General features: G+C 43.6%; 1 protein-coding gene across 5 annotated transcripts in view; it reads left to right on the top strand.

Annotated features, from left to right (window-relative positions):
- BCL2 (BCL2 apoptosis regulator) overlaps positions 1 to 25519 on the top strand; it is a 164372-nt gene that overhangs the window by 101433 nt on the left and 37420 nt on the right. The window contains exon 4 of one of the 5 annotated variants that reach the window (XM_070420414.1): positions 4193 to 4748. The exons of the other annotated variants lie outside the window; for them this stretch is intronic. Coding sequence (XP_070276515.1) covers positions 4193 to 4282 — 90 coding nt within the window. The 3' untranslated portion in view covers positions 4283 to 4748. Of the gene's footprint in view, positions 1 to 4192; positions 4749 to 25519 lie in introns of those variants that run through there. 5 annotated transcript variants of the gene reach the window in all.

Raw genomic sequence — 25519 nt, 5'->3', positions numbered from 1 at the left:
GGAATGAGAGGTTGAATATGACATTATCTTATGAAAGCTCTCCTCCCTTTTCCCCTTTCCTTCTCCCTTCTCCCGGCAGCTGCCCCTCACCTCCCAGTCATTATTCCTCTCAGGCAGCCCCCTCCCCCAGAAACGTCACAGAAAACGCAGGCACAGGTGGGCAGGCCATTGCATCCTGTACCGGCCCAGCAGGACAGACAGCAGCAGACCATGGTGACAGAAATAGCCACTAGGTAGAGAGCCCTCACCACATGCCAGACAACAGGCTAAGTGCTTGCCTTGCACTCACTGTCTCAGTCCTGAAAACCACGGGCAGGTAGGAACCCTTTCCTCATCCCCAGGGCAGGAAGCCGAAGCTCAGAGGGAGTGAATGATCGGTTAACAGTGGCACAGCGCTGAAGGGACAGGGGGTGGGGCTTGAGCCCAGGTTGGAGTCACCTGCCATGCCCTTGGCCACTGAAGCCTCCTTAGAAGAAGCCCAGCTTTTCGAACCTAAGACACTGTAAAATCAATTTCAACCAAAGGCGTTTGGCAGCCACATGCCACTAAGCCATAATTACCTGACCCATTTCAGGAAACTTTTTCTCATCTGTATTTATAATCATCCTATTTTCTGTTCCAAGAAATCCAAAGATACAATAATTATTTTTTTTTTTTTTTGCCACTTCTGGTTGTGAGGTGCAGGCTGAGAGATGGAGTTTATATCTAAAATATTGGGATTTATATGAATAATTACATGTATAATGTTAATGGTTAAGAGGAAAAGAAGGTTGTAATGTGCAATTTAAGAAATCCAAGAAACGGAGTAAGTCCTAGCCCAGAGGAATCCATTGCTATAATGCTTCTGGAACTGCGTTGGTATCTTATCCTGTGTGATAAGGCCCCTTAGTTCTTTCTTGCTGCCCGAGTTAACTAAGCATATTAACTGCAAGCAATGCTCAGCTCTCATTAATTTTCCACATTGGGCTTTGATCTTTTCATTTCAAGGCCCCCAAAACCCTATAGAGAGAGCCGTATCACGGTGTAGACCCTCCCTATGCCTTTCCATCAGGAGACCGGTTTTCGTAACCAAATGACAAAGTTCCAATGAAACATCCCCCTACTTCCTTTATCAATAGTTAATTAGTATTGACTCTTTTGGGGGCTCAATCCCATTTCAGAACCCTCACCAATGAACTTTTTCCATAACTGAACCTTTGAAAGTATGTATTTGAAATATCTTTAAGCCTCAGAGAATAGCTTTGAAACAAGTTACACATTGATTTCCTCTTACCCTGAATTATTTCTTGCCTAATTTTCCTGAAACATTCTTTGTGGTTCATTGAGCACAAAAAACAAACTATATACCGGGTTGAGTAGAAGGTATGGGGACATGGGAAACACTGCATTTGTTCTCAAGGAGCCTACGTCTTGTTGAGAAACTAAGATACTTCGAAAAATAGCCATAAGGTAAAACAGAAAATTGTCAAGTGCTATAATTTTAATGTTGATTATTACATACCTAAAAGCTGGTTAACACTCCGGTGTGGGGTGAATTTCCCGCCAAAATATAAGATGGCGCGGGCAATTATTTAGGTTTCCCGCGCAAAATCAGGGATTTTTATGATACCTATTACCCCAATGGGTATGAAACGGTTCGCATACGCAGGTAGGTATCTTTGTGAACGGCAAACAAACAAATATTTGGTAATACGCAGTTACAATCGGCCCGAGTTTACACGTTTCCCGCACTCCACCGCAAATCTATATGAACCGAGTTAAGACGGCTCCCGCGGAGTACGAGCAATTCACGCGAGCCGACTTAACTTGTTTCCCCAACTCCAAGTGTTAAATTACAGTTTTATTGAATGCTAACGAATTATTACTCCCCTCCTGCACAGAATTTTTAAAACTTTTTACTTTCTCTGGCTTATAATTACGGTGACCACATTTTCCATACCCAAAATTAAGACACATGGGCTGACAAAGGATTCTTGTACCACTTCTAGGTATGAGACCACCCATAGTTAGATTTTTTTTTCTTTTTAAAAGCAGGCTTTTTTTTTTTTTTTTTTTTAAGGCCGGCTCTATAAAAATAAGAGGTTTGTTAAATAGATGCATTTTTAGACTTTTCATTAAAAACCTACCATGCAAACAGTATTTTATTTTGTTTCTGAATCAACATGTTATATCCTAAAGCATGATTTTATAGCCTGAGGGTATGTGTTAGCCTATTCATAAAAACATACTGCTGGATAGAGTAATAATACCTGCCATTATCCAGGTGTAATAAAAAGGTCCCAAGTGGTCTGCTCCAGGCCTTTAATTTTCCTTTTGAAGATAAAGCTCCTTATTCCACTTCCAAGGTTCAAGGTTTTTGAACCTTGCAAATGATTACCATTGGGGCATGCCAGATGTGAACTATCATGAGCAGTAGTTCTTGGAGGGAAAAAAGGATGGAGTGACTTTTTCTTCCTTATTTACTCCTCCTATTATCATCTGTGGTTTCTATACATGTCATGTCACAGCAGCAAGGCCATGGGGCCACCATGGTCCACGCATGGGATTTTTCAACTTGTAGAGATAAACTAGGCTCTTGCTGGACATTTGAGCACGATGAAACCAAGGCCTACTTGACCATACATTAAATGACTTGCCCAAAACTATACAGCTTCTTGGTGGCAGAGCCATTTCCTGATCCTCAGTTTTCTGACTGAGATGGGTTTCTTTTTTTTTTTTTAATTTTTATTTTTCGCTAAAAGTATTACAAAGGGTATTACATAAGTGTCCTTCCCCCCCCCCCCCCGCCCTTAACAAGCCCCTGCCCTCCCTTACCCCTCAGTGTCTTATGTCCATTAGTTATGGTTATATGGATGCATACAAGTCCTTCGGTTGATCTCTTACTCCCCTCCCTCCAGTCCCCCAACCCTCCCTGGTCTTCCCACTGCAGTCCGACAATCAGTTTGAGGCAGCTCTGCCTCTGTATCTATTATTGTTCAAAAGTTTGTAATGGTCTTAATTATCCATGAAAGAGTGAGATCATGTGGTATTTTTCCTTCATTGACTGGCTTGTTTCACTTAGCATAATGCTCTCCAGTTCCATCCATGCTGTTGCAAATGGTAAGAGTTCCTTCTTTTTAACAGCAGCATAGTATTCCATCGTGTAGATGTACCACAGTTTTCTAATCCATTCATTTACTGATGGGCACTTAGGCTGTTTCCAGATCTTAGCTATGGTGAATTGTGCTGCTATGAACATCTGGGTGCATATATCCTTTCTGATTGGTGTTTCTGGTTTCTTGGGATATATTTCTAGAAGTGGGATCACAGGGTCAAATGGGAGTTCCATTTCCAATTTTTTGAGGAACCTCCATACTGCCTTCCATAGTGGCTGCACCAGTCTGCATTCCCACCAGCAGTGCACAAGTGTTCCTTTTTCTCCACAACCTGAGATGGGTTTCTTTGTCCTAGCATGTTTTCTTCTGTGCTGGGGTCTCTCTGATTAATTCCAAACTGCTCAGATATTGAGGCAGCCCTAGCCCTGGAGAGGTGAGGACTGGAGAGGTGCCCGTGTAGCCTGAAGTTGAGTTAAAGGCACGTCTTATATATGCTGGTTCCTACTTTCATGGGGATCATTGATTTCCTGCTGGTCCTAGAACTGTTGGGACCAGAATTTTCTCATTAATGCTTTATTTGAGGTGGAAGCATCATATATATAGTTGAACCATTGTACTTATGATTTTGATAATTTATTTTGTAAGTTGGCTGCAGTTGCAAGTTGATTATCTGAATGCACTCTCAGAATATATCTCTTCCATCAAAAACATATCAGACAATTCAGCTCTCAAGATAATTCACCTTCAAATTCAACCTTATGTCACTATAACCTCCCATTCATCCATTGAGTGACTATTTATTGAGCACCTACTATAATCAGCTACTTTTCTAGGTGCTGAAGATACAGTTGTGAACAGATAAAAATTCCAGCTGTTTTGCTTATATGCCATTGGATGGTGTTAATAAATGTACCAAAAAAAAAAATGAAAACTCTTAGTTTGCTAAAAATATTGGATACTGTAAGAAGTAGAAAGCTAAAGGAAAGTGAATTGATGTTTATTGATGCAACTTTGCCATGTGCTGTGTTGAGTGTATTATCTTATTTAATTATCACAACCCTATGAAAGATGAATATGATGATCTTTATCTTTTACAGATGAAGAAACAAGGTCTAGGAATGTATCTTGTTCTTACACAATGGAGTACTACTCAGCTGAAAAAAAAAAGAGGAAATCTTATCCTTTGAGACAGCATGGATGGACCTGGAGAGCATTATGTTAAGTGAAATAAGTCAGTCAGAGAAAGACAAGTACCATATGATATCACTCGTATGTATAATCTAATGAACAAAATAAACTAACAAGTAAAATAGAAACAGACTTATGGACTGACAGCTGCCCGAAGGGAGGTGGTTTGTGGGCTGGGTGAAAAAGATGAAGGGATTAAAGCAAAAAACAAGCAAATTCATAGACACAGACAACAGCATGATGGTTATCAGAGGGAAAGGGGGATGGGAGGAGGTAGAAGATGATATAAGGGGGGATAAATGGTGATGGAAGGAGACTTGACTTGGGGTAGTAAACACACAATACAATAATCAAATGATATATTTTAGAATTGTACACCTGAAACCTGTCTAATTTTATTAGCCAATGTCACTCCAATATATTCATTTTTTAAAAAAGAATGTATCTTGCTCAAGGTCATGCTAGTAAGGAAAGAAGTCTACGTAGGTTTTTTTCAATACCGCGCTAGATGCTATCAGTTCCTGTTGAGCCGTGTACTTGATGTACCATGTATTTGATATGTGGTCATCACTACCATGGAAAAATAAGCTGAGAAACCTTAGGGCACATTTTTGCCAATGTTAATAATAAATATCAGGTAATGTCATTTCATTGGACTCTTTGAAATGCCATTTAAAATGTAGTTATTCAGTCCATGGTCCCTCTGCCATTTATGCCAATTTATTTAACTTTCTGAAGAGAAGTAATCACTATAGGACGCTCTGCTTTCATAACAAGCATCTTCCATGGAACCCTTCACCCGGATTAGCTGTTTGATGACCACGATAACACGTGCTTCTCAGATAACACATGACCTTTCATGCGGGGGCTTGGCCCTTAGTAGTTGACTTTCTAAAAATAGGTCTTTAATGGTTGAGTATCAGATTTGCCTCGGGTGCTGATATTCAGGAGTTTTCCTCTTCAGATCATGAAACATGCCCACGTATGGCTGCAGAATTGACTAAACCTGTTTCCTTGAGGAAATGCATTAAGAATTCAGAGATAGTTCCCTGTATTCTTGTCCCCAAAAGTGGTTGACAGAAGAAGTATGGAATCTGCCAGTGCTTGGGGGCCCAAGCCCACATCTAAGCACAGAGAGTAGACTGGGGCAGTATTTCTGGGGAGGAGCAAGATGCTGGATTAAGTCTGGGGGCTGGGGCAGGGTCAAGGGAGAAGGTCTTTTGCTGACTTTGGTCTTGCTGATGTAATGACATGTGTGATGCAGTGGTGTCACACTTGATGTTATTCCAGGAACCCATGCCATCTGCACTTCCCAGAGCCCCACTGATTGAGTGAAGGGCATCAGGAGATGGGTACACTTCAGCTGTCTCTTCTCCCCCCTCACTTTGGTCATCTCTCTAGTTTGGGCTCTTTGCAGAGGGGTTGTGTTCAGTTTGCCTCGTCACCCCCAATACTTCCTGTCACTCTTCAGATAATATCCAAACCCCTCCGTCTGATGTAGTCTTCCACCGCCTGATCCTCTCACAGTTCAAGCCTCCTCTCTTACCACCGGCCCATTGCTCACAGGCCACGTGGGCTGAATTCCTGATCCTCCAACATAGCAAGCTTGTCCCCTCCTGGGACCTTGTGCTACCTGTGACCTCTGCTTGGATTGCACTCCTCCTAATTATCCCAGGGCCACTCCTTTTTGCCTTTCAAGTCTCTGATTGGTCAGTGATTAATTCATCACATACCACAGCCTGTCCTAAGGGGACCCAAATGCACTGCTCTTTTAAGCTTTGAAAACACAAATGTAAAGCTTCACTAAACGGTTTCATGCCACAGTATGTTCTCAGTGTTTCTCTAATTTAGACTTTAGTCCAATTTATACTTTAAAATGTTTTCTAAAAGTTTTGCAAAAGATTCATATTTTTGAAACTCAGTGTATATTTTCTACCCAAATTAATAAGGTTCCACCCCGTAGTACAAAGCCATATTCCAGAGAGTATCATTGTGCTAAAGCCTTCCTACTCTCTGACATCGACTTCGGAATCCCCTCTTGGTGCCTCAGAAACCATCAGGGCGTATCCTGAACTGCAAGGTCAGTTTCACTTCTTCACTGAGCAGCTTGTCTGCACAGAGACTCACAGTGAGTAATTCCACAGAACCCCGCCTCTGGCATTTCAAGTCTGATGTGTTTCACACACACACAAAATGCACTTTTTCATTTGAGTAGGTTATTGACACTATTGAACAGAGATGACCTGTTCCTGAATACACTGGAACTTCACGAAAATTTTTCTGGCTAAGAAGTGGAATTCAATCAAGACAGGCCTGCCATAGACAGAGCAAGGGGATTTACCGTGTAGAGACTAAAGTAAAGATTCTGGAAGTGGCTTCATTTGCTGGGGCAGCCCCTGGCTTCCAGGGCTCGGCCTTTAGAGGTGATGGGGGGAGGGAGAGCTGCGAGTGGGCCTTCCTCCCTTGCAGGGGCCAGGCGCTGGTTGTGGCTCTGCAGTCTCCAGGTGAGACATGGACTCCGGTAGGTGGAGGCTTAAGTCCCACAACACTGTTGGTGTCTGGCTTCTGATACTTTAGGAAACATGGCTTTGTACTTGGGGGTGTAACCTTATTAATTTGGGGAGGAAATGTAGATCAAGTTGAAAAAGTTTTAGAAAAAATGTAAAATGTAAATTAGGGGCTACCTCTATATCAGCAAATCACAGGGACTGTACTGTGGCATAAAGCCATTTGGCCAAGGTTTGCAGTCCAGGCCAGTTACTTCTAATTCAGTGATGTAGCTGTTAACTGGGCATCTTTATTAAGGGTGGATTTAACAGTTGTGTTGAATTCTGACAAGGGGGGATGATGGGAAATAGCTGTTTGGGGTTTTTTTGGTTGTTTTTTCTGTGTGTGTGCTTTTTGGGGAGGGGGCATCTGTTCTTTTGCTCAGTTTGACAGGAGGGAAGTACAGAGTAAGAACTTTTGATGGTGAAATCAGGGGTGAGTAATATGGTAAATGCCACTTTATCTTAAGTATAGTAAATTCTTCAGTTAGCTAGAAGAAAAGGGAGGGGTTCCCCTTAATTCAACATTCTGTTTAACCTAGAGGTCTAGACGTACCAACAGACTGCTCTCTCTGACCTATTTCCATAGAATTCAAGTACAACAAAACATACCGAACACCAAATCTATACCAGACACGTGTATGTCTCTTTTAATGATTCAAAAGATATTCAAGAACCTCACCAAGCCTCAGTGTCATTAAGAAGAACATCAGTTATCTCAGAAGTGGCCGTTAGTAGGGATTGGGGGCGGATAGAAGGCTGGCCTGTAACTGCTGGTTGAAAGCTGCACTTGATTTCCTGGGGGGGTTGCAGGGGAGGGGGGAGGATGGGCAGAGAAGATGGGGGAGGGGGAGGGGTTGATATCATCTCCACTGTTCATCAGAGGTGAAGGCCAGTTCTTATTTTCCCAGGTCTCATCAGGCAATCTGTGAGGCTTTTATTGGGCTTATAAATACTCACAAATACACAGACCCTGAAGTGAGATAAGGTCTGTAAAGTATCTAGTGCTGAGCCTAACAGAGAGAAATCTTGAGTATATACAAAGTCAGTTCAATGAGTTTATCTCTGATTGGTGTGGTTTATTGTTGCTTTTTCCTTTGGAGGGGGGGCATCGGGGAGCTCTTCCTTTGTCTCCTTTTTGGCTGGAGGAACTGTATACCGATGTGAGGACAGGCAGGAACTTTCTTACCCCCAACATTGTTTATATTTTTATGAGAAGCATCTGCAGATGAGAACTATGAGAAGTGATCATGAATTAAGGATAAATATTTAAATCAGTTACTATTATACCTTCTCTGGGACAAGTCTAGAAAGAGAATTAGGAGAAGCAAGTGTGTAAAAAAGGAGGATATATTCTAATAAACATTTTGGAAGATAATTTGACCTTAATTTTGAAAATTACATACCCTTTGACATGGCAGTTTCTTTTTTTGGGGGGGTGGGGGGGTGGTTCCCTACATATATGTAAGGACATCCATTGTAGCATTATTTATTTTATTTTTGCAGTAAAAGCAAAAAAACAAATAAACCACACAACAAACAACCGGGAGGAGGGAGAAATAGCTGTGTAGGGGACAGGCTAAATAATGGTAAATTGACATTATGAAATAAAACGCATTTGATAAAGAACACAACATATATATGGACTCACTTAGGAAGACTCCTGAGATTACTGTAGTCAAAAAGTTGAAGTCTCATAGATGAAAAAAAAATTAGATACACATATGTATGCATGTATATGCATAGCATTTTCTGGAAGGATATACAATATACTGTTTTGTTAATATAATTTCATAATTGTAAGTACTATAAATTAAAATTAATAATTGTGACAAAATAAGATTAGTTGATATAAACATATTTTTATAGTAAAATGGATATTATTAAAATTACTTAAAAGTTTGCTCTTTTTATGTTTGTTAAGTATTTTCTAGTTGCAATCTAATTTGCTTATTCAGACCTGTATGCACATAACCTGTACCAGGGGTGAGGAACCTTTTTTCTGCCAAGGGTCATTTGGATATTTATAACATCATTCACTTAATATAATTCACTTAATATAAATTTATGTTGCTATGAAAAAAAAAAAAGTGCTCCTATATTTATTGAATTTTGAGTCCGGCCTGCATTTGCCTTGGCAGGGCCAGACTAAATGATTTTGAGGACCTTATATGGCCCTTGGGCCAGATGATCCCCACCCCTGACGTGTGCAATTACACTTCTGTCCAATTTAGGGGTATTCATAATTTCCAAATTGATGCTTTTACCATTTCTCCAAAAGTGTTGAAGATGATGGTGACCACACTAGCCATGACTTATTGAACCCCCACTATGTGCTAAGCATTTGTATTTTCTCTAAACCTCACAAATCCTGAAAAGATGATGAGGAAATGGAGGCTCTTCCAACTTAAATAACTTGCCAAAGTCATAGAGCCAGGAGGTTTGGGAGCCAGCACCCAAACTGGTCTAACTCCAAAGATCGTGCTGTTTCCATATGTCCTTGCCTAAGATACGGTGCTGGTGGAATGAATTCTCAGAGTCTGTTCTGCTCTTGCAACAGAGAATTTTGAAAAGAGCTCTAACAGAAAACATGCTTTAATTGTTTGCTATTATTCCTGCTTTCTAGCGCATTCCACTCACCAATGTTATTTTTTTGTCTTGTGCTTCACATCTGTCTGAACTTTGAACATAGACTTAGGCAGCTAATGGAAACTTCCCAAGCCCATTTGGTTCTGCTGATATTTCTACAGTGTGAACACCAGCCCTGTGTGAGCAGGGCCAAGCGGCATATGCCACCCAAAAACTGCTCCAGCCTTCAGGGTTGGGCCTGATTTCAGATGAGAACGCTATAGCATTGTTTATGTTCTTGAAATAAAGAACAAAGAAAAGTAAAAGGGCAAAATCTGCTTTTGAATTTTTATTAATTGAACTCATTTTAGGCTTGGCCTGGTTTCGATTTTAGAGGTTACCACAGTTCCGGAAGGGGCACCCAGGGTGGCCAGGGAGGAGTAGCAGTGACAGTCATAGGAAGGCCCTTCCACGCCCAGATCCCATCTGGCTCTCCTGCCATCCTTCACCCAGTCTTCATTCAACTCTTTCCTGTGACCCGGTCTTTATCTGAAGGCGATCCTGGATTTTCAGCCCAGTAAGATCCATAGGGTGGGCCTATGGAGCAATGGCCACAAAATAGGCATCCCACCCAGCACGAGGAAAGGCTTTTTGGAGGAAATGGTAACTACTAGTAAACTGAGTCCTGAAGGCAAGTAATAGAGGCGCCCAGTTACTTAGGAAGAGAGAATCGAATATGCAGAAGCCCAGGGGTAAATTAAAACTCTGGGCATCTGCACAGCTCTGAGACTCCTCGTCTCTGATCCTCCCTCTTGAATGAGGATATTTTACTACAGATTAGTCCTTGACCTTCATCACATCAGCATGACTAGGGCACAAAAACATTCCTCGAATAAGTGACTTTGTTTTAGACACTCCTCCAACACCATGACTGATACGGTGGGTATTTATGACTCTCTAATCTCCCGTATCTGGCCATACCTGTCCCATCTTCCTGCATTCACACTGGCCAATGACACACCTGGGCAAGGTGAAACTTTAAGGACTCGTGTAGAATGACATGATAACTGCTGGTTTCTGTAAAGGGACTGTTGGTCTAGTATCTTTTTTTGCAAAAACAGGGAAATGCTTAAGGCTGGGGAAGGATGGGGTTTCTGTTTTCAATAACGAAGATGGATATTCAAGTGAGGGAAGGACAAAAGAAAACAGAACACCCAGCCTGAGGCTAGGCATTGGGCTATTTTTATTTGTCACTGACGAAATATCAAATAACAACTCTTCTTTCTCTGTATGCATGCATCACGAAGGCTTGCTTCTAAATAGTATGCCCTATCAACTCCTGAACGTGCATAATCTAGTCTCCAGCTTGTGTGCGCCTTAGTTTGGACTGTCATCTATCCTCCAGCCAGTCAAGGAAGCCTTGCCATGGAGTTCCTTTCCTTACTCTATTTCATCATCTAAGTTTATCTTTTGCCGACGAATATGAAAAGGCAAAAACCAAATTTGGAAATTCATGTGTACCAGTGCACGAATCAACCTGAAAAAAATAAGAATATGTACGATGAACTTCAGAAAGTCAACTGAGTAAAACAAGACAATTGTACTTATAGTTTTAAAACACAGACAATAGTGAGGTGAAGGCCTGGGGAGGCGGCAGGAGCAGAGTGGAGGGGGTCAATGGGAAAAAAAGGGTACATCTGTAATCCTTTCAACAATAAAGATACATTTTTAAAAAAAGAAGTTGGAGGGTTTTGACACTGTACTGGTCATTGTTTAAGGAAAAAATAAAGTAAAATGCCATCTATTTTGGCTCAAGGGCAGTCATTAATGGCATTGGAAAGAAAGGATAAAAAATTATGTATGGTTAATATTCAGGGACAAAAATGGTCATATCAGATGCAAAATGAATTTATCTAAAAGAAGCAGTAAAATGCTATCCTTTAAATGTCAATGAATTTCCACTAATTATAAATTAAGGGCAGTCAGTAAATCACTTAGATAAAAAATGGTAGTTGAGAACTGAGGATCCTGTAGTAAATATCAAGCGTGGTGGTAGGGTGCACTGGTCACATGGGTATAATAAAGGCAATAAATCAACAGAAGTAGAGCAATGATGAAATGTGTGTAAAGCACTTTGAACTCCACAGAAGTAAGCAAAGTATAAATAGATAGCATGCTCGGGCAGAGAGAAATCAAGTGCTATTTTGCACTCGGCTGGTGATAATTTATTGTTCGGGCACTCCAGTTGAGTCCCTGTTTACATGGTGCTGTAAGTTAACTGAGACAAAAATAGTCTGTACACATCACTGTCTTGACTAGATGACTGAGTGATCAGCAGAAACTGTACCAAATGACCACTCCCCAACATGCGAGAGATTTATAATATTTTACATATTCATCCTAAAAACCCAGGCTGCTTTGACAATTTTGTCTGGTCATAAATATGTTTCAAAGATAAGCCGGTGTGGCGTACATAATGGGAAAAGGCAGTAAATTGCTTAACATTCCAAACTCAGGGTGCTGGTTGCCTGGATTCAAGTCCCAGCTGTGTTGTCCTTGGGCAAGTTACTTAACCTTTCTGTGCCTTGTTTTACTTACCAGTCAGTGGGGTAAATAATAGTACCTACTTCACAGAGTTGTTGTGAAAGCAAAATGAGTTAATACAATAAAGCATTTAGATAGTGCCTGATGCAGAGAGAGTATAAAGTCTCTTCAGACCTTACCTCATCCTTTTCCCTTCTGCGTGAATACTTTCTTGTGACCCTTTCTTGGCCACCTCCCATGTGTTAGGTAGGCACTTTGTTCCCACCCTGCCTAGTCTTGCCTGCACCTTGTGAGGTTTCAGTCAAGCCTTGGAACCCAAGTCTCTTTGACTTCAAGACCCATCCTTTTATCATGACACTAAGCTGCTTTTCCTTAGAAAATCTTTCAGAAGGCCTTTCCAGATGAACCTTATAGACCTGCTTTGTCCACCCCCAAGGACAGATCCATTTCATAGGGGCTGACTCTCATTGACAGTCCACTAGACAGGTGTTGAAACCAGAATGCCAGGGTATTCATTTGCAACTAGACATGTGTGTTTTCCTGCCCTAGCCCTTGCTTTTTCTGTGGGCTGATTTTTTCTGGGAAACCAGGTGGGCTTCAGATGAAGGTTGGTGAGCACAGAATCTGAACAAAGGAAGTTAGGAGACTGGGTTGATGTCGAGTAATGGCACCACGATGGTGCCACACACTCACTCCTACGATTGTTTCGGTTAGTTGGCCCGGTTGGTGTGGGCAATGCCAGTGTTGACCTCCCCAGCTCACTGACCACAGTTGACAAGTCTCTGTTCAGATTGTGGTTAAACATTGCAGGATTGGATCTGTCAGGTTGTGGTTAAACATTGCAGGATTGGATCCATTGTTGCTTTAAGATGCCTCTTTCTTTTCTGCTCTGGCCACCACGTGTCTGCACGTGTGTGGACCTGGAGACAGTGTGTGCTGGTGGGGCAGGGGGACATTGCAGGCTGTGTACAATGTGGAGTGGAGTGTTTGGGCTCCAGGGCAGCCGCCTTCAGAAGAAGCTCAAAGTCCAGCAACAGGCGAAGAGTGCAGTTATTTTTACTAAAATAAATTACATGGCTGAATGTACACAGAGATAGGAAGAAGAGAGCAAAGGGATTCTTTCCAAGCACATGTTTACTGCTCCAACTGCGTGATTACGGATGTTCATACTGAGTTCTCCGACACATTTTTCAGGCCTCCACAGCCATGTAGAGGGTGATGTCATGACGTCCCCTTCCTAAACTCCTGCCACACCTGTAACCATTGTAATGCCACCCCTTGTCTTCAGTCACCTTTCTCAGGGTAGCTTTAATTCTTGATGTCTTTGAGACTCCTCTCATGTAGAAGCTGCTTCAGCTCTCCCAGGTCCCCACAGACAGCTGAGCTGGCGGCCAAGTGTGGGGCCCCCCTCTGCAGCTGTCTCTCATGAGGAGCAGCTGTCCCAGCCAAGCGAGGGAAGCCTCTGTCCCTGACCATCTCTGAGCCCCACACCCCTTGTGGCTATGGCTCAGCTAACTGTGCAGCCTCTTGGGACATAGGGCGTGCCCCACAACACCAGCCTCTATAGCAGCCCCATACAGCTCACCTGGGAGCTGAAGGAGCCGACACCCCACCTCTGCTCTTCTCTTCCTCGATCCTGGCCCACAGCCAAGGAGAGGGCTGTCCAGAGGGGCTGTTTCCAGCCTCCCTGGGGGCCTGCTCTCGGGAGGTGTGGTATCTCGCTCTGCTAGCAGATCTGACTCCTTGAGGAAAGTCGTATTTGTTATCCTTCCCCAGCATTTCCTGCTTGTGGCAAGCAGTGGGTTGAAGCCCCACTTTCAATATTACGTGCTTTTGCTCATTCATTGTTGACCTGTGTGCTCCAGCTTTGTGCCACGTGCTGCGTATACAACACATGCTTTCTGCAGGGGTACCACGACTTCTGTGTCCAGACTGCTCATCCTGCGTGGGCTGCAGTCTGTATTATACATGGAATCCTTGGCCATGCCTTGTTCTTGTCCTCAGGCTAGCACCCAAGGAGGGGACAGGAGGTGTGTTACAGGCTGAAACGTGAGGCGTGCTGCTGCCTTCCTTAAGGAGACTGTGCAGAGCAGGGCTGTGTAGCGTTCTGTCCTACATAGGGTGTTGGTGTGAGGGCTAGACTGGGAGCTGGTTTGCAGAAGGGGCTGACGAAGCCTGGTTTATGGTTTACCTTGTGGGGTTGATCTCATGGGGAGCCGAGTTTGCACAGCTACTCCTTGTTTCAGGCTATTTCTCTGCAGGGAGGCTCTTTTGTTACCTGTCCTTGGAGGTCCCCTGGTCCCAAGGGATTAACATGTGTTTTCCCAGAGTCCCTCTTTGGAGACCAGCCAAGGCACCCTTTGCTTTTTTGAATGCTGGATTCTCCACACCATGTGCTCGGGTTTCTTCTCGGCCAATGCGGCTGGAACATCACTGGAGGCTGTCCCAGTGGTCAGCCTTCTCTTCAACCAGGGCATGTCCAGGTAGGTTTCCGGGTTCTGCAGGTGTGTCTGGCTGGTTCAGTCTGAGTTGTATGTTAGAACCCCTCAGGAATATTTAAAAATACAGATGTCCAGGCTCCATACTGAACAAGTTCCATCAGATTCTCTATGGGTGGGCTCCAGGACTCCCTGAGGGAGTCACCATGTTGGTAAGACTGAGAGTAACTGGTCTATGGGAAAGGAGAGAGGGTCAGGGCAAAGCAAGACAGGAAGAGAGAATGATCGGAAGAAGAGAAGAAAGGACAAGCTGCCCAGGTGTGGTGGAGAATGGTGGTACCCACAGCACGTGCATGTAGCCCTGGGATGTGAGCGTGAGGAATCGCAGGAGAGCTGAATCCACTTGTGGTATTTTGCATCTAGTCTTTACCTCACACAAACTGCTTAGCAGCTGTGCACCCCCACACCTAGAGTTCCCTTGAACCTCTCTGAGCTGCTGGGTCCTCATCCACAATAAAGGAAGGTTCAATCCCATCTGCAGGTGGGGATATAGATTTGATGGAATGATGGTGAAGTTGGGCCTGGGCCAGGCATTCTGCAAACCTGACCAACATTTCCCATCCATTTTTCTCCTAGCTCACCTGAAAGGCAGTGGTTCTGAAATGTTGGCTTAGGAAGGCAAATAAAAAGGACTGAGGCCCGGGCTCCTGGAAGGGCCCAGCATCTGTATTTTCACCAAGATTAGTTGCTTGCCTTTCACCTCCTGGTTTCTTGAACTTTCTAATGATTTCATTGAACTTCTACCCCACCCCAACATAGAAGAGAGGGGTGTGTGAGGCGTGTTGGGGTAGGCAGGCTCACAGAGGGGTAATTTTGGTGAGGTTACACCTTTCATTTACAAGTCAAACTGAGCTCAACTCTAAAACTGGCATCCTCCAAATTAGTAACCGCCAGCCAACAAGGCGAAAACTTTTTCGGTTCTGACTGGAGTGGCAGAAATGAGTTATTTCACACCCTTTTTATCCGTGATCTCCCCGAGAGCGTCTCATTTCGATCATCAGCTCTGGGAGTCAAAGTGAAACAAAGCACCCTCTCAGTGTTAATATTTATTTGTAAAGTGTGAGAAGCCCCTTGGCCTACAGTGAATCACGGGGTCTGTGCATTGACAAGTTTCCATGGGTAGTGTGAGAACGTCGGTCTGTGGGAGCCTACAGGGACCCGTGGTGAATTTACTGCTTATTGTTTTTGTTGTAACTATAATAGGAAAAAGGATGTGTCTGCCCACAGGAGCAGCTACTGTAGGGGCCCTACTCCAAGGACCCAGGAGCTCAGAGGTGCCGTAGCCCCGTTGCTAGAAGTGGGAGTGGGGGTCTATGAGGTATAGATGGGTGACCTACCTACTCTCCCATGTAGCATTTGGGAGGGAGAGTTCTCACCCTAGCCCAGCCACTCAAATGGCTGGCAGCAAATCCTTCACGTTGCCCCGGGTGGTCTGGGAAAGTGGAAAACACCATGGAGACGAAGCCTGGACTCCGGGGAGGGCAGACAGCCCGCCTCCGCCCCTCTCTTTCCAGGGGAGTAAATGCTGCTCAGGAGCCCCAAGTGCAAGGCACCCGACAAGTAGCTCATTACCAAGGGGAGAGGGCATTCCTGCTGCAGGTTTTGCTGAAGGATAAGAATTCCTAGCAACACCAAGGGCTCTGTTTTATGGCAGGCTTTTCTCCCTTCCTTCCTTCCTTCCTTCCTTCCTTCCTTCCTTCCTTCCTTCCTTCCTTCCTTCCCTTCTCTCTCTCTCTCTCTCTCTCTTTTTCTCTCTCTCTCTCCTTCTTCCTTCCTTCCTTCCTTCCTTCCTTCCTTCCTTCCTTCCTTCCTTCCTTCCTTCTTTCTTTCTTTCTTTCTTTCTTTCTTTCTTTCTTTCTTTCTTTCTTTCTTTCTTTTTTTTCTTTCTTTCTTTCTTTTCTTCTCCTTTGCTCTGCACAGTTTGGCCAGGGTGCTGGTGTTTGATTCAGAAAAGCAACTTTATACATGACATCTAACTTCATTTTACTGAAACTCATTTTCCATAACCTGTCAGTGGTTAATGAAATATCGGCCAGGAGTCTTTAGAAGATTTGGAAAGGAGAAGAAGGGCAAAGGGGAAAGGAAGGAAGGAATGTTGCAGAAATACAAGTTTTTTTTTCAATCATGCGAAAAATTGTGCTTAATTGATAAATGACTAGCATAGATTGCCACAGGCTCATTTAGCTAGGAGCCCTGGAGTTCCTTCAGGAATGAAGGGGTTATGCAACATCTATCAAAGTACCTTGTTGACGTGTGTCAAAATACAGAAATTTCACTGAGGAAACAGAAAGTCAAATGAATGAACAGAAAACACTGGCCTCAGAGGCTATTGAGCATCTACTAGGTGCCAGGTTCTGCTTGAAGCACTGTGTATGTCTACTTGTTTCATTTTCACAGGGACCCTAACCTGTGAGTTACAGGTATTCTGTTTGTCTTAGGAGGATGGGCCGACTTGAAAAATCTCTTGACTTGAGCAAGTAAGGAGTATTCCTTCAAAGTCAGTGTCATCCAGAGAATGGTACTATCCAGACCCCAGACCGGGTAACGATCATTCCCCTTGCTAGGATGTGCTCCCCCTCTAAAGTCAAGTTGCCCCCCCCCCCCCGCCCCCCCCGCATGTGGCTCTCTGGGACACAAACCCACGGGATTAGAACTGCTTTGGTATCACCCATCTTCCCTCATCTTTACAAGTGACCACGGGAGAGAACACGTGAGGCCTTGGAGATCCTTCTGGAAAGCCAGGGGATGGAGGGGGGATCTTCTATGTCTGAGAATCGGGCAAAGCTGCCAACCAGGCAGCTTTCTTACAGCCTCCTCCCGGCTCTCTCGCCTTTTCTGCCCATACCTTGAGAATGCTATACTTTTTCTGTCCCCCCACTCCAGCCACTTTGCTGAGCACCTCCGGCTCTCAGGAAGTGTTCAGCGGCGGGTGGACCATTCATTCTCGCTCTCCACTGCAGAATCTTTGTGTATCAGGGCAGGAAAGTGCGTAAAAACAGCGGCTCGCTCGGCACCCATGCTGTGCTCAGGAAACTGCTCCCAGGTCCCCAGGCAGGCTTGAGCATGGGAGCAGAGAGCAAGCAAGACTGTCCTCGCCGCTTTATTTTACTATGATTTTTAAAATTGTGGGCTTGCGATTTCCATTATTTTTAATTGAGTCAAGTCCCATGACTTTTCGTGATCCTCAAATCCTCCATAAATGTGCTGCCTCTGACTTTTTCCCCTCCTCGAACCCCTCTCCCTTCTGTGCCTGGGAACCTGCCCTTTAAATTGGACATGGCTCGGATTTTAATCTCTCCTCAAAGGCACAGTGACAATTTCACAATAAAGCAGGGAGGTTGGTTGGGGGGAGGGAGTTTTGTTTTCTGCTCCCATTAAGAGAGCAACTGTTCTCTCTTTGTCCCGTGGGGCCAGCTCTTGGCACCAGCCTGGGGAGACCTCTAACTTGGTGTTGCAACATCCATCCGACCCAAGTGAGTCCGGGCTCCTTGAAGGTGAACTGCAGCTGTTTGGATAAAATTCTAAAATCTTGTTTGTGAGATTCTCAGCCCTTGTTTTACAATCGCTCTTCCTGGCAGACACACCAGGAAGTTTTACTTTCCCAGGGTCCCAGGCAGGTAATTGTGTTCCCAAATTGCATGTTAATCTCTGATGGAATGGACATTCTCGCTCTGAGAACCTTCGCCCACATCTATAAACCGTTCGTATTCGCTTCATGCGTCGGAGAGGCCAACAACCCGGAGGCCCGATTACAGAGTGTCCTTCCCTCCCTTCCTCCCCATGCATTTCCATCTCGGCTTATAGTTTCAGGCCCATTTACATTTCTAAACAACAGTCTCAGCCTTTTCGTCTCTTGGAATCTTGGAATGTTTTCTCCTACTGAGCGGCTGGCCATGTCCAGGTGGTGGGTGTTCTCCTGAGAATGAGCATTGGCTGAATCCGCTACTCCGTGCCATTTTTTAGCCAAGTAGCATAGACTGTGACTTGTGGGAGTTAATGCCACCAAGCTCTCTCATGGCCCTCATCTTGTGTTGGTTTATCATGAGACCCATTGCTCAGAATAGAACCCCAGAGACCCCCAGAGACCCCCCAGAAGCTCTCCAGAGGCCCCAATTCTATCCTTGCACCTACAGCACATCAGGACTGTGAGCTTAGGGAAGTGACTGGAGGCCAAAATTGCTGAGAGGTGTGCAGATGCTACGCACCTGTGCAGGCTGGCTTCGTGGCGCTTTCTTTGGAGGATTGAATGTACTGGAGGTAGAGACTGTACTGGGGGAACCCACACCCAGCCCTTTCCTGGTGAATCAGTCTGCAGGCAGGTCGGTGTGGAAGCTCAACTTCCCAGACCCGTCCTGTGACCTTGCTCCTTTGGCCTCTCTGAGAGCCCACCCTCACTTCTTACCCAAGGGTTCCAGGCTCTATTTCCCGCAGGTCCCTGAAAATGTAAAAGCTGAAATACTTGAAGGGAAAAATCTAACTTTTTGTAACGTCTTAATTATTCATCATCAAATATCCAACTGGAGGAGTCGTGATCCAATTTAAAGCATGAGCAGAGCGTCCAGTCCAAAGCAGCCAACTGACGCCGGGAGAGGTGGAGGAGGACGAGTGTGGGGAGGAGGGCCTCTTGGGCGATGCGAAGTTGTCCAGCCTCCTGGGATGGTCTTTCTAGAAAGCAGTGACAGGGAAGAAAGGGCCCTCAGGCTGAGCGGACAGCATGCGAATGGGAGGCCGAGGGTGGACATTCAGAGAAATGCAGGGGGACCCTCTGACATATTATCATGGAGGGGACTGTACCTGCAATCAGAGGCCCTGGGTCAGGTTTTGTTTGTAAGTGTTCTCTGCCCAGGTCTTCATTTTGTGGAGAAGCATCTCAGTCCAGTGAATTGGATGAGAGATGCCAAGGTCTGGCTAGATGTTTGGCCCTGCCCTTAGGAAAGGCGTGCTTGGTACATTCTTCCCGAGGGGTTCCAGGAATGGACTAAAATCTGAGTGCCCACATTCTCACTCACTCATTCTCTAACTCATTCATTCATTATTCCCCTCATTCACTCACTCATTTGGTCAACAAACATTTCTCAAGCAAGGACTTTTGCTCTGGGTGCCACTAGACAGACAAACATCCTATCATGAGCCAACAGCAGGAAGGTTTTAGAACCCTGGTCCTGTCCGTGCCCTACCACCCACACTGGCCTCCTGGGCCTCCCTCTTCATGCCCACTGGGTCTCCAGTGTCAGAAACATGTAGAGAAAGGACGAAACACAGATGGTTTTCAGGCCAGGTTTCAACATTATGAAGAATACTGATTAGTCTGCAGGTGATTTTGTCACAAGTTCTTAAAATACTCGTTTCCAGTCCCACCTCTGGCATGATAAAGTACTATCCTGTCTGTAGGCCATGCAGACTGCTGACCAGAGCAAACTGCAACACTCATCTGGGAAAGGACAGAACCAAGTGATGGAGGCAGTAGGTAGAGCTGAGATCACTCTTAGGTTTACCTTTGTTTGAAAATGCCATCCACAACTTCCACCCACTTGCCCGTCTCCCCAAGTCAACTTCCTCTGAGTTATCCCAAGTCAGATCTCTGGTCTGAGTGCCTCCCTGTCTCAGGCTTCGGGGATTCCAGTGGAGCTGGTGCTTCTGACTCAACATCCATCTGAGAGGTGCAAGTCCCACAGAAAGCTCGAGAGTGGAGGTCACCTGTCCCGCAGGCTCTAAAAATGTGTCTGAACAGATTGCCTCCTGAGTGGTCCCAGTGGCTTCACTGTGCCATGTGGCATGGGGCTCCAGGCAACGTAGGCTCCCGGAGAACATTTTTGGTCACTTGTGTAGTGGCAGGAGGCTGGAGCAGGGCTCAGACCTGAATTTGAATCTCATCTCTACCGTGGACCAGCCACCTCTTAACTTCTCTGAACTTGGGTTTCTTCATCTTTAAGTTTCTTCTTAAACCCATTGGTAAAACAGGGTTAGCACCAACAGGGACCTCAGATGAACTAACCAGGGCTGGAGTTCACCTGGATGCCCCGCGCAGCTCTGCCAGTGTTTAGAGCTGGCTGCAGTCTGTTCTGATTGTACACACCAGGCTGCTTGTTCAATATTTTGAGTATGGCTCATGGAGATAATTTATTTAAAAGAGTTTTTAGACAATACAAAATACCCTTATGTAGTTCGACTATAGGTTGCCACTTCCACGTCTAGCTAACAATATATTCCCTACATACATTTTTCTTATTAGTTGTCACATTAACAATCTTCAAATTGGAGCCTAAATCTTTTTTCTTTGTTTTGTGTGTGTTTTTGGTAATCCTCACCTGAGGATATTTTTCCATTGATTTTTAGAAAGAGTGAAAGGGAGGGGGAGAGACCGAGAGAAACATCGATGTGAGAGAGACACACTGATTGGTTGCCTCCCACATGGAGCCTATATCTTTTGAGGCTCAAGACAGGAGAGTTACTGCAACATTTAGGTTCAAACATTTCTATCCAGTACTTTTTCATGAGTGGTATTAGTTTGGCTCCCCCAGGATCCAGGGAATGAACTGTATCTGAACCTTACAAGGTGACTCATGTCGACCTTTGAAATGAAGATTATAATTTGAGGAAGTTGCCTTTTGACAAAGTATGGTAGACTTATATCAAATGTCAAGATCCCCCTTAACTTTGATTTGTGGCTCAGCATGACGTCTCAGGTGAAATGGCAGACCATAAACATTTTTAGAAGGGGTTATTATAGTTCATAGTAACAGGGTTTGCTGTATAATAACAGGAAAAATTATTACATGGGCATATATTAATTCATTTCTAAGCTTAACTTGATACAAAGACTACTTTTTCATTTCTCACTTGTACTGGGTGGTGATGTACTTTATTATTTCAATTTGTTTTTCCACATTTATTTAGAGCAACTGAAATAGGAAAAGTACTACACAGGTCCTGAAATCCACTTCCTCTATTCGTTTTCTGTGCTCTGGTCCAGGTCTGATGAATATAACTTTTTGAACATGTCATTTATTTTTATTTTTATATGTCCCTTTCGAAACACCAGAGGAAAATATTTTTAACTTAACTAAGAAAACAAACATGTTTAAACAAATAACACCCAAACTGTTGAGGTAGAGTCGATATTTTTGGTGTTTGCGTATTTTAACAGTGAGCCAGGAAGATATACACTGAAACAATTTTTTCTTCACATGCTAATTTCTTTCAGGAATAAAACAGAGAACAACTGATCACAACTTTTATATTGGAATTAAACTTTTCTCTTCTTTTGAGAAGCAATTTGAACCCCCCCCCCCCCCAGTTTTTAATTACTACTTATAGACATCCTATGATGCAGAGCCAGTGGAAATGCAGGTAATAGTGCAAATGAAGAAAAAGATGAGCTAGAAGAGGAATGAATGCTTCGTTTCCATTATCTCAAGTCACCATAAAGAGGTGACTCTCTCTCAAAAAAAAAAAAAAAAAGTCATTCATGTACTATAAAACTAGACCTTTCTGCCTTCATAACCTCATAGGAGGGTTTTTTAATTTTTAGATGCAATTGATGGTTTAAAACTCATCGCTTCCCATTTGATCCCTACTCTTAGAGCATGATCCTTGACACCTCAAACATCTAGCATGAGAAAATAATTATATTTTTTATTAAAAGGCAAGCCATGGCCAGTTGGCTCAGTTGGTTAGAGCATCATACTTATACACCAAGGTTGCTGGTTTAATCCTCGCTTAGGGCACATACAAGAAACAACCAATGAATGCTTAAATAAGTAGAGCAACAAATTTCTCTCTCTCTCTCTCTCTCTCTTTTCCTCACTCTCTCTAAAAATAACTCAATAATTTTTGTTAAAAAATGCAAGATTCATCTCACCATCTTTAATGTCTGCATTGCTCCTATTCAATTACCAGATGAACGTGGGTTAATATTCATGAGTGATAAACAGAATTCACTGTGTGAGTAAATGAATGAAAGGACGAATAAAGTAATTACTTAGGGAGGTGCCTCATCTATCTTTAGAAATCGTTTATTCATTCATTGAGCTGTAACTACATAGACAAGAATGGGCCCAGTGCTCTGCCTTATGGGGGTCAGTGCCTATATGTGTTATCTCAACTATAGGTTAGAGTTGAAATCTCTATTCTATTCATTGTATTTATTTTGTTGATCTCCTATAAGTTGAAGCATGTATATTGGACTCACTTTCTTTCAAAAGGTTTTCCAGTCTCATCTTACCCATTGCGTTGCCTAGCTCTTTTGTGAATGCACTTAACTAGACTGGTACAAGAATAAATGACGTTATCAGTCTGTTGGTTGTTGTCATTAACATCCCTTCTCATCTCATGATTATAAGTGCTTTTCTCTTGCAAGCCTTCTGAACCCTGCTGGGCCCCCAGTTGCTAAGCATTTTCATTACACTTGATCTGAATTTATCAGGATCTCTTGACCTTCCTAACCCTGGCAGTGAATCAGGCTCATTCACACCCTGCTTGTAGAAATGCATAGTAGACACTGTGCAATCTATCAGCAGGCTCTTTAAATCCTTTCATTTCCTAAAAGGTTAAAAGGCCAGAGCTTTGAAATTAAGGTGGTCTCTTTTATTAACCCATTAAGCTGGCACGGGACTGAAACTTAGAAAGTATACAGTGAACTCTAGCCATGGGCAGAGTGGTCAACACACATCTCATGTGGCTCTGAATACCTAGGCAGAACATGGTTTTAAAATTTATACAAAAAAGTTCACTTTGAATTCAAAACAGAAGACATTAATTTTAACAGTGAGAAAATTTCACAGAAATTCAGTTTATAATATTATAATTTTATCAACATTATCTCAAGGTTAAATTAATCCTTTTCGGAGGTTCTCAACAAAAGTCTATCTACCAAGAATTCCTAATGAAAGGGTTGTCCTCTCTGATGGTAAGTTTTTGGAAGAAGGCACTGGAATGCTATATTTCTCTTCCAACAGCAACATGTGAGACAGGCATCCGTGGGAGCACAGTGACCTTCTGTGATTAGCTCGTTATCACTGTACCTATGTTTCCTGATGTGTAAAATAGAAGTATTGGAAATGAAGGTTTCCAAAGGTACAGAGGGCTCCAAGATCTGAAGATTTCAGGACAGTGAAGGAGAGGAAAGAACTCCACAATGGGACCCAACTTACTGGTCATATATGGGTGCACAACTCTGCATCTCCAAACACCAAAGATAGCAGAGAGGAAGCAAAATGTAAAGGGGAACTCTGCAAGGATAAGTTAAGGTCATCTAAATAAATAATTCAAATATAATTTGTTACAAATAAAAATGGGGCCCAGGTGCCCAATGTATTCATTACTGGTGCTATGTGTAGATACTATGCACCACACTCTTTGCTGTGTTATTGTATCCTGTTGAAAACCCATCTTCCTAGATGCTGCCTCTTCTGCTTGGTGTTAATTAGCTCCATGATTTATTCATTTCTAATAATAATGACAGTAGCTAACAGAGCATGTCTGGCACTGCTTTAAGCATGTTCCATACACTAACTCATTTAAACCTAATGAGATAGGTACTGTCATTATCCCCACTTTGCAGATGAAGAAACTGAGGCACAGAGACAATTAGCACCTTGATTAGGCAGTGGTAATTGGCTGAGCCAGGATGCTTTTAGTCATCATGTCAGGCTTCCTCTTCAGTACTGCTCACTGATTATAACCGTAATACGCCTATTGATTTTATTAGTTTGGCTATTATAATTGCAAAGAAAACATTGAAAAATGTAAAAGATTATGAACAGATCACCTCTGATCCCCAAAATAGGATTGAAATTGCCTTGTTGATGGTCACTGTATCTACCTCTCAAAATGCATTTAGAAAACAAAGCCTGGTTGCTTCTGACAGCCCCAAAAAAGTCCTCCATGGTAACAGTTATGGAATGAATGGCAGCAGATCATATTGGGGGCCTCCTGTAGACCTGTGGTGCCCTTGTCAGACTTGCAGCATCAGGGACGGGAGCTTCTCCAAGAAAGTGAGAATCAGCTCTGGATTCAATGTGATTAGACCAATCAGCAGCTCTTTTCAAAGACAGTTAAGACCCAAGATAAAGACTCATGACCATGGGCTCTGTCTGTAGGACGTGGTGGCATTGATGTTTAGCCGTTGAGTGTAGCTGGCACTTTAGTTTGGATTCCAATAGAGCAAGGGCACTAACCATCAGTTAACAATGTTTCTATATACCACCCTCAGCTTACCTTTCCTTTTCTCATGGACACACAGATCACCTAAAAAGCCCTGACATTTGGGAGGACGTTATACCTAATAGAAGATGAGGGGACCTTTGGAATTTTGTGCTAGAGGCCAGATTTACCAATAAACAGAGCAGTCTGCCCTTCCCTCCATCTGGAAACAGATCAGAAGCTTTAGGGCATTAGAAAATGCAAGCTACATAACAAATGCTAACTTCAAGCATCTCATGGATTTTTGGCTCTTGATGTCAGCTATGGATGATTATAACCCTGCTGTGACTCTCCGTGCAGAGTTGGCAGTCTCTATTAGAACTGCAGCCAGCTGCAACGGTGACCTCTAAGATTATGGAAATGCACCCTCCAAGGCTGCCATTCCTCACTCCAGCTTTTGGTCTGGGCAGCCGGTCCCAGTATTCAAAAGGTAGCAGTTGCTCATGGTCCAAGGGGACTTACAGGTTCTTGGCGATCAGTGAAACAAGGATGTATGGGAGCCCTTGAAAAGTCCTCTAGTCGGCCTCACTGCTTTCGGGCAGGAACCCCCAGCCATCCCAGCCAATGAGAACAATACTGTTTTTAAAGACCTCCAAAGAAGCTACTCACACCCCCTTTGTCAGCTTTCACTTTGGCAGAATGATCTTTGGTGGCTAGGCTGTCCCTGCAGCAAGAAGAGGAACCTGCCTTAGAAAGTTATGTGGTTTAAAATGTTCTAGATAGACAGGTGAGATGATGATAGATAGATGATAGGTAGATGATAGATAGATGATATAGATGAATAGATGTTAGAGAGAATATGAATAGGTGACTGAGAGACAGCTAAACCCCTAGCAATGAGACATATGAGGAACATTTATTATGGAATCATTTGCCA

The sequence above is a fragment of the Myotis yumanensis genome, unplaced genomic scaffold (genome assembly GCF_028538775.1).
Source record: "Myotis yumanensis isolate MYYU_CA2020_CCGP unplaced genomic scaffold, mMyoYum1.0.hap1 SCAF_7, whole genome shotgun sequence".
Classification (NCBI taxonomy): domain Eukaryota; kingdom Metazoa; phylum Chordata; class Mammalia; order Chiroptera; family Vespertilionidae; genus Myotis; species Myotis yumanensis.
The sequence above is the reverse complement of the archived record's forward strand: the minus strand, read 5'-3'. Positions and strand labels throughout refer to the sequence as shown.